The sequence below is a fragment of the Penaeus chinensis genome, chromosome 31, assembly GCF_019202785.1.
Source record: "Penaeus chinensis breed Huanghai No. 1 chromosome 31, ASM1920278v2, whole genome shotgun sequence".
NCBI classification, from domain to species: domain Eukaryota; kingdom Metazoa; phylum Arthropoda; class Malacostraca; order Decapoda; family Penaeidae; genus Penaeus; species Penaeus chinensis.
This window is the reverse complement of record NC_061849.1, coordinates 15,551,678-15,561,677: the sequence shown is the minus strand read 5'-3', so window position 1 is coordinate 15,561,677 and position 10,000 is coordinate 15,551,678. Positions and strand designations below refer to the sequence as shown.

The 10,000-nt window shown below is 38.1% G+C and overlaps 1 protein-coding gene across 1 annotated transcript in view; it reads right to left on the bottom strand.

Moving 5' to 3' along the window:
* LOC125042061 overlaps window positions 1-10,000 on the bottom strand; it is a 24,197-nt gene that overhangs the window by 9,814 nt on the left and 4,383 nt on the right. Inside the window, exons 4-15 of the mRNA XM_047637523.1 lie at window positions 8,275-8,396; window positions 8,017-8,023; window positions 6,914-7,501; window positions 6,089-6,250; window positions 5,670-5,886; window positions 4,480-4,588; window positions 3,334-3,525; window positions 2,882-3,008; window positions 2,270-2,347; window positions 1,338-1,670; window positions 856-969; window positions 447-611 (exon numbers count right to left, since the gene is read on the bottom strand). Of these exons, the coding sequence (XP_047493479.1) occupies window positions 447-611; window positions 856-969; window positions 1,338-1,670; window positions 2,270-2,347; window positions 2,882-3,008; window positions 3,334-3,525; window positions 4,480-4,588; window positions 5,670-5,886; window positions 6,089-6,250; window positions 6,914-7,501; window positions 8,017-8,023; window positions 8,275-8,396 (2,214 nt within the window). The remainder of the gene's footprint in view (window positions 1-446; window positions 612-855; window positions 970-1,337; window positions 1,671-2,269; window positions 2,348-2,881; window positions 3,009-3,333; window positions 3,526-4,479; window positions 4,589-5,669; window positions 5,887-6,088; window positions 6,251-6,913; window positions 7,502-8,016; window positions 8,024-8,274; window positions 8,397-10,000) is intronic.

The following is a 10,000-nucleotide window of genomic DNA, read 5'->3' as shown; positions in this document are numbered from 1 at the left end:
AAATTAAAGCAAGCCTATTCATCTTTTTCCTGTGGAAGTAGAATCAAGAAATCCTAATCACATCCCTATGAAGGTATACCAATGTGGAAAATATGATCTGTGAGGAGGGATAGAAGGCATAAAAGGAATACTTAAGCATCACAAATGAAATATTCTTTAGGTCCCTCATCCCACTAACATCATATTCTTAAATAAGCTTACCAAAATTTCAAAGACTGTTAGCCTTATCAAAGATTTAATAAGCTGAGACATTCAAACATCATATGGCAATGATGAATGGCATCTCAATGGACCATCACCTGCCCTAAGTAAGTTCACTGCTTAAATGCAACAGCATTTATGGCCCTAATGTTGTCCAGTTTGTAAGCAAACTGACAAATAAAACTACATACTATTTATAATTCTTCAAAATCAAAAAGTACTAGTTTACATAGCTTGCAACTAACCTGTGCAATGAGAGTGTGGTGGAGCGTTGTGAGAAGCAGTGGAGACACAGACCCACCAGGAGTCATAGCTCCCCCCACATGACTCTGCAGGACCTCGACACTTGCCTTGACTGCAGACGACACAAGAGTCTCGAACGTCAAGTACTCAGTGTCATTGCTCAGTGTCTATGCAAAATGAAATTACACATTAAATTAAAGAAGTATTTCTTCTCTGGCAAGAAATAATTTTACAATGATGATAATGATCAAACATAAGAAAAATAAAAAGATATAGGAAAATATCATAAAAAAGAAATTAATGTATAAATAAATTCATTTAACATAAATAAAGAAATTTAAACAAAACTTGACAGTAAAGTATGAATGCTCAAAATAATTCCGTCATTGAAAATAAAGTACAAATGATTACATGTATGGCATGATGGGGGTGTTCTGGGGAAGAGCCGGCTGTGTCCAGCGGCTTCTGGCTTTTCTGTTCCACTTCTTCACTCTCCAGGGCATGTCTCAGCCATTCCTCCTCCACCTGAGATTTTGGCTTTGTTAAAACATTGCATCAAGTATTCTTTTATCTTTTTTCATGCAGTGAACTATACATCTTTGGTACTTTACTGTTACGACGACCTAGGAAAATGAATATCAAGGTGAAAAGTCTTGTTACAAATCCTCAGGAACAATAATAATTGTAAAATAATATTTGGGAATAAATCTAAGTAGGACTGCACCTCAGATGAAATGAAATAGCATATCAAAGGACAAAAACAATACCAACAATAAAATGTATGGGACACTCTAGAATGGAACTTTCTGTCATGCTCACTAAATACCTCTTGCATGAGAATGAAACAGGACAGGACTCATACACGAGGTAAGACCTTTACAAGTTACACTAGCCTCTTGGGGGTGCGAGCTGCTCATTTGGGAGTCACTGTAGGGAAGGTGGTCATACAGGGTGCTCTCGGAGTGCGCTGTCCCTCGACTGCCCTCCCGATTGCTGGAGAGGTTATGTTGTTGCTGGAAATAGGGGTAATTATGGTGCGAGGCTTGGGGTGGGTATTGCAGGTGGGGCTGAGAGACTACGCCCCCTTGCTGGTAGCGGTGTGGCTGGGGGGCGGGGGGGCGAGGGTGGCTGGTGTTGATGTCTGGGGTGGTGCGAGGAATTGCTCCTGTGGCCCCTGGACGTCCCCCGGGGCTCAGGCTAAGGTTCTTCACGTTTCGGTACAATGCCTGGGAGAGCAAAGGCCAGGATGCATTCAAGGGTCCACATGGGAGCAAAGTACAGGGTATAGCTTATAACACAATAGAAGGAGCAGTAATTTTATGGGTAACTGGATCTATATATATTTCCAGTTTTTTTAATGAAGGTTGGAAATAAATGACATGTCTTGAAGTAAGAAACACAATGTCATTTCATCAAAAGCTGCATAACACTTATCAATTGTAAGAAAATTAGGAGAGATAGTCATATATTTTCTGGTCTATTTTTCTCTGAAAAACAATGATGGACAGACATGAACTTCAAAATACCTTCACAGTCAAAAATAATTATAAATCAGCAAAGAATGCCTTTTTCTCTCTTATCACCTGCCATAACTTTTCATTTCATTGTATCTTGAAGTATAATGATATTCATCCATCACTGTTTGTTTGTCCTATTACAATCTAATGTAAAAGAGAATTAGACACATCTACATATTTCTAGCATGGCATAAATGAACTGTCTTTTAAGTTCACTGAAGAATCTTCTATAGCCTAGAGCTAATATGAAAGGAACTTGAAAGCAGAGCTTTGAAGAGCAAAAAAGAAAGAAAAAAAAGAAACATTACCCTGCTGTCTTCATCTTCAGAAGTGAGTCCACTGTCACTGACTTCTGACCCTGACAGGCCCGCTGCACTTATGTTTTCCTGGGGAATATTAAAGAAAGCTAGTGATAAACATCATAATATTGAGACAGAACAAGCATGAATTTTAATTGCAAACTGGCTTTTCAATTGACAAAATCTTTAAAGAATAGAAGCAAAAGTAGAAAGAAAAAGAGTGAGAAAAATTGTATTAAACCAATGACTGCAATATAAAAAAATTGGTAGTAGCCAGCAATGTAGAGTTTTCAACATGCATTGGTAGTCTGCCTGACTCATTCAGTATTTCAAGCATAATTTCATTTATAGTTGGGATTTTGAAAGAGGGAAAGAAGTAGAAGAAAAGGAAAAAGAAGAAAAAATCCTTCACTCTAGGTGCCTACATCAAACTGCAAAGCTATACAAATGAGCCAATGGTGTGGGGTATAAACATGATCCTGATGTCTGTGCAGTACAGCCATAGCATGATATGATGTTATACATATTGAATGGGTTAATCCACAGTGCTTTAACAAAAGCATTTTAGTTTACAAATAATGATACCTGATAACTTATAATATATCATCCTAAGATCAGTACCTGTGGGAGTATGTTATGCCGATCTGCCTGTGAAGTAGAGTGGCTTCGCCAAGAGGAGTCGCGCAGGGGAGCAGGCAGTGAAAAATTACTGTTCTCATTATTGATTCCCCTGTTACTGCTATTCATCCTATGGTAATAAATAATAGTAAATATATTAGTAACATAGGAATCTTACTGTTATACTTTACATGAAGACAGTAATTGGATATGTTCACTAGTATGTGCTGCTATTCATCATCTAGATCATTCTCTTTAGCCTTGCATGTTGATTCTTTATTCATACCTGTTCAATCAATTTGTTGTAATCAGTTTCTATTTCATAGAAAGTATTGAGAATTGTGAATATACGTTGTAAGGGTCAGTTCATTTGACAAAAATATTAAATTCCAACAACAAGCACTTCCAACTGAAGAAAGAAAGAAAGATAGAAAAACAAAACAATCAATATTCACCCATGGTTTGATCCATGAGGCTGTGTTGCCAGATCTTGCAAAAGTGCAACAGCAACATGCTGGTCTGTGTTGACTGTGATCTGTGATGCATGACGGAACAACTGTAGAAGGAACTCTGGGTGATTGGCGTGCTTTCGCATTAGTGCTTCTGCTTCCCTCAGAACCTCAACTGCTACAGCTCCAGCTCCATCGCTATTGGGGTAGATAGAAGAGAGTTGTCTTTACAAAAGATATATCCAAAAATATAATGTTTTTTTACTAAATTAGATTTCAATCTATATAAACAGAATAAAGCACTACTAAGGAGAGCCAATTCATGAAATTACTGATTACAACTTGAACCATTGATGAGATTTGCTTTGTCATTTTTTTAAACAAAAATAGGTCTACAAACTCTTTGTCACCAATGAGCCACTTAGTATGCCAAACCAGCCTCCTCTATTTTTCATTTCCTAGTACTTTTGGAAAAAACTTTCATATTTATTACTATTACTTATCATCTTGTTATCACAATAGTGATGATAATCATATTAGAAAACAAAAATTACAGCAAAGGCATAGTAAATGATTACTTAATTACTAAATGTTTGTGGAGCCACCCATGTGTAGAAAAGAACAAACAAACATTGCATTGTTTTCAACCCCCTACAATCCAGATGATATGCCCATCATGTCAAGAAAAAATCTGGCTTGTGGGGCAGGTGACATCATCATGCCGTCATAGGAAAATCTGGCTGTGGGCCGGGGTGATGCGAACTTGCAGTTGTGAGTATTTTAGCTGAAGGCCAGGGTGATGGGAATGATTTGCCACAAGTGCACAAAGCTCTTGGAGGGTTTTTTGCATTATTTTCATCTATAAACAAGTGTGGAATGTAATGTTAGCCATGACTGGAAGAGTGATGGCTCCAGGGAGGATGCTACTTCCATGCTCAGGATCCTATTCCTCCTGCCTGCCACGACTGATGGTGCAGCTTGTATTACAGAAAATTGAATGTTATTAAAAAAATATATATATTACAGAAATAACATGGCAGAGTGTCTGCTCACATAAGCCTAATACCTGTATTTTGGCCCATGTGATAGCAGTGAGGCCTCTGGATCCAATGGGTAAAATAGACAGGAAGCATCACAATGAACAAGACCTACCTGTCACTTCCATTGCCACGTGAGGAGTTGTAGTTGACAGAGGCATGCTCTCTTGCTGCTGAGGATCCAGATACTCTTGGGATGTTGGTCTCATGTGACCACCATCCCCCTGTGGAGGCAAATTGGAATCAACTTTGTGAAGACCATGTACTTCATTGGGAATAATGTGTTTCCAACAAAATATTCAAAACAAATTAACATGTTTAAATAAATTAAAAACTGTGTTCAAGTTCTGCATAGTTACAGATTTCCTGTGAGACCAATCAACTACAATGCAATTACTTAATCCATTTTAACAACCATTTCTTCTTAATTTGCAATTCTTTAAATGTAAAGGAAGAGTAAGAATGATTTCTGGCAGGATTCCCTTTAAATATTTAAAAGATGATCTGCAGTCCATTGGTATCATTTAATAATGCTTATCAGCAAATCAGTTTAATCTGACAAAAAGTTTTGATGGAAATCACTCTTGAATTCAATCCAGCCACTGAATCAACTACAAACACCATAAAAAGAACACAGGAAGCCTGCTACCTTGTTTGTTGTAGAATGAACTGATATTTTCTTATATCTGGTTAATCTGTTGCTGACAGGTGCCATAACTAGACTCATTTCTGGTTAGCTATATGTCTATCCTGGGCATAGTTAGCTATATGTCTATGCTGGGCACAGTTAACCTGCTCTCTGTTTGTAACCTAAACACCTATTTGGCCTAGAATACAGATACTGAGGAGTTACATCCACTCAAAGGTGGGTTTAGTCTCTTTAAAGCCTCATTAAAAGAAAAAAAAAGGGGGGGGGGGTGACCAAAAGCATAACAAGCATAAAGCCCAAGATGAAGTGTCATTGTGATGTTATCCAGGCTTCCCTGCCAGATATTTTCTATATTAAATGCAATTTAATATATAAATGTTCAATAAAGTCCCACATTTGTAATACTATTTGAGGGATAAAAGGGTTCAGTGTAACAGAGTACAGAAAACAGTACTGATAAGAATGAATGAAAACACAATGTAATATGTGCAACTGAAGAAGAATTCTGCCAATGTGTGATATAACAAACAAAATAATAATCATACATTTTGTGTTTAAAAAACTTGTCCTCATTAATCCTTAAATAAAAAAACACAGATGTTTATATTTACACAAATTCACAATCTAGTATGAGCAGATGTTATCTAATATAATACCTTGTTTGTTACGGTTATTTGTCTTGTGCTTATTTTGTCCATGGATGTGTTGTCTGTTTGAAGAGACAGGGTTTCTGACCCGTGGATTTGCACCTCTGGAATTGTTGATGCGAGGGTTGGTCATCCTAGATCGTGGTCCGCTGTTGCTGCTTGTGTTGTTATTGTGGCCAACGGATACATTAAACCTCTTGTCTTCCATCCTGCTATTATCTCCAGACTTGGGAGGGGGGGCAATAAAAGAGGGATTTGAAAAGCTTAAAAGGGTTTTCTTATTATCATTTTATATAGCACAGCTACCTGGAAATCTTATTCCTTTTGATAATAAATTTCCTATACTACTACTGAAGTAGAGCATGTATATAGATTACATACTGGTAATGCATTTGTATGTAGAAAACTGATGTAAAAATCTTCCTAACCTGTTGATGGGTGAGAGCACCTACAGTTGTGGTCCCAGCAACACAAGCAGTAGATACAGGATGTTCACTAGTGTTGCTTTTGGTGGCTGTAGAGAGGAGATTCTGACGGGAATAGCTTCGGAAATTGTCCCAATAATTATTGGCACGTGTTCCTGGGGGGACCTGTGAGATATGCGGTTAATTTCTGAATATCTACTTCCCAGAAAATACTAATGATGTAAATTCAAAATATAAGATAGAGAGAATGAAGAAACTGACACAAAAGTCAGGAAGGAGAAAACAAACAGGGGAGGTAGGGGAGAGAGAGAGGAGAGAGGAGAGAGAGATAAAGAGAGAGAGAGAGAGAGAGAGAGAGAGAGAGAGAGAGAGAGAGAGAGAGAGAGAGAGAGAGAGAGAGAGAGAGAGAGAGAGAGAGAGAGAGAGAGAGAGAGAGAGAGAGAGAGAGAGAGAGAGAGAGAGAGAGAGAGAGAGAGAGAGAGAGAGAGAGAGAGAGAGAGAGAGAGAGAGAGAGAGAGAGAGAGAGAGAGAGAGAGAGAGAGAGAGAGAGAGAGAGAGAGAGAGAGAGAGAGAGAGAGAGAGAGAGAGAGAGAGAGAGAGAGAGGGAGAGGGAGAGGGAGAGGGAGAGGGAGAGGGAGAGGGAGAGGGAGAGGGAGAGGGAGAGGGAGAGAGAGAGGGAGAGAGAGAGAGAGAGAGAGAGAGGGAGAGGGAGAGGGAGAGGGAGAGGGAGAGAGAGAGAGAGAGAGAGAGAGAGAGAGAGAGAGAGAGAGAGAGAGAGAGAGAGAGAGAGAGAGCAAGTGGTTGTAAACAAATTATTGCTGCACAAACCTGGTTGTTCAGCAGATCAGTAGTCTGCTGATGCAATGGATGGTTAGAGGCAAGGGAAGCCCAGTGGTGCTCCTCTGGGGGCTGAGACTGTGGCCGCTCTTCATTCATGGGGTCCAAGTGCATGAGAGGAATGGTAGGACTGTTGTCAAGGAGCCCTGTCACACCCAAGAGGGAGCCAATCTGATCTGGTGGCTGTTCTATGCCTGGTGTGGGCTCATGAGATCCCCATGACCCTGTATGGAACCGTAGGTCACCAATACGCCCATAAATGGGGTTTGTGACACCATTGGAGTGTGCCTCTCTGTCACCTGGCTGACCAAGGTACTGTGGGAAGGAGAGGCTTTGTGGGACACCTGAGACTCCCTCCCTGGCCTCCTGGGCACGAGAGGTAGCCAGCAGGTTATGGTGGAGAGAATAAGGGGCATGCGTTCCATTGGTGACATCCTCTTCCTCCTCCTCCTCTTCCTCTTCTTCCTCCTCCTCCTCTTCTTCACTCCTCCTTGCCCCTAACCTTCCTCTTGCATTCCCGTGTCCACCTCCAGCGTCAGCAATAGGGACAGAGCCTCCCTGCTCACGTCTGTCTAAAATCTGCACGTCGGAAAACAAAACAAGCAAATGACTAAATTGAGTGAAATATATCTTTATTTTTTTTATCCAATCTACATGAAAAATATTGAGTTTAATTTTGGTGAATGTATAGGTAATTCATTCTAATAAACATGTAAAATGATAACATAGGACAAGCTAACTACTCTCAATTTTTACATATTTATGAAATTGCAATTTCCATAAAAACAATATCTTCCTTTGCATATTCCTCTAGTAATTTAGCCATGGAAAGTTCCTAAAATCAAGAGGATCAATAAAATAACTACAAGAAGCATCTCATTTCAATATTTCCAATAAGAAAAGTCTGCAATACTGTTGGCTCTATAAACTGACCTATTTGTGCATAATAAATATCGTACTACGAGGTGTTTATGGAACATAGTTTTTTTTACTTATGCTGTTGATGCTGGGAATAAGCACTGTTGAATATAGTTTTATTTATCTACTTATCTATATTTTATTCTAAGCATTTGGAACTGCAAATGCTTCGTTACCCAGTTCCTCGAGTTTCAAGAGATGAGTTTTATTTCATATAATATGCATGAACTAGACTAGGTACACCATTAATACAAGGATGATAACTTGTTAACCCCGGTCAAACTATCCACCATGAATGTGGCAAAATCGAAAATGCGGCCAAAATCCTCTCCACCACAATCATGGGAGGACTGTCAAAAACTAGAAGAATTTTTCTCACGACTCTCTTCTTTTATGAATGAGGCGTGTGTACTCTCATCTACTATGTCTCGTACTGTTTATCAGCCACACCTGTGATGTCAGCCTCCATATCTTCAATCCCTTTATAGGCCTTCGTGATACCTTTTTCAAATTTGCGCTCTGCTGACACATATTTTGTGGTGAAGGAAACTGGCCACTGCAAGGCCAGAATTAGCCTTAGTGAAACTTGAACAACTGTACCTGACGGTACCCCAAAGTTTTTGCAGACTTTGGGGGTTAAAGTGTACTATATTCTTTCCACACTGATTTACTTCCAACAAGCATATGAGATAAATACCCAGTAAAAATATTTCTCACCTAATCAATCAAAGAGAATCTAAAAATTTTAAACTGAACATATATATGCTAAAAGGAAAATGTCTTTCAATTGACCATTCTCATTTTTGTAAGCAAAAGTATATACATTTTTCAGCAAACATATTCAAGTAAAACTGTGATCAGAGTAACACTGAATGCAAACTTCCTTCCATAGGAACACATTATTTTTCAAATATACTTTAGAAAATTATTGTACTTATACTCCTTATCCTAAAATTATAATCCTGAATTGTGATTTTTAGTTATGCATATCTGAAACACTTTCAGAAACATTACATACATACAAACTACCAGTTGTCTTCTATTTTTCGGAATATGTTAACCCACTGCTGCCACGGATGGTGCGTATTTACATGTCATGCCCACTGTGAGTTTAGTTTAGTAATTGTGTATACACATAGATGGCACCACAAGTGTTTAGTCACCAAGGAGTCAATCACTAGTCCTACGTATCTAACCTGTTTATCATTTTCATTGATTTTTGCAAATGTTTCATTTTATTTTGTATTTCTATTATTATTATGCATAACATTATAACGATCCTATATTAGATAATAAGAATAACAATAACATTAATAACATAAAAAAAACAAAAAAACAAGGGCTAATAATTGACTCATTGGTTGCTACAAGATTCCAGTGGCATTAGGTGTATACACTGACTGAGAAGCTAACTGCATTTAGAACGCATGACTCAGTGTAACCAAGAAATCTCAATGAACATACATATTTCTTTAAGATGTGAGACTTCACAATACTTTCCTTCCCTCTTACATGCTTGTTATCACTTTACTTCCTTATTATAACTTTCATTTCACAGAAAATACATGCATGCATACAAAACAAACACACACACACACACACACACACACACACACACACACACACATACACATACACATACACATACACATACACATACAAATACACATACACACACACACACACATACACATACACATACACATACACACACACACATACACACACACACACACACACACATACATACATGAGTATACATATGTATGTGTGTGTATTATCTATCTATCTATCTATCTATCTATCTATATAAATACATACATACATACATACATACATACATGTATGTATGTATGTATATATGTATGTATGTGTGTGTGTATTATCTATCTATCTATCTATCTATCTATCTATATATATATATAAATACATACATACATACATGTATGTATGTGTGTGTGTATTATACAGAATGGCCACAGTCAAAATAAATTTTGAATCATTTTGCCAAAATTTAATCTTGAAGTATCATAAATTAGGGGCCAATGACATTGGCCCCTAATGTGCTTCTGTTATGCAAGTAGAACAATGAAGGAAAACACATGAATAAGCCAAAGGCCTTTTCGCATTTATTGCTTTATCAGGGTATATGAGACGGGA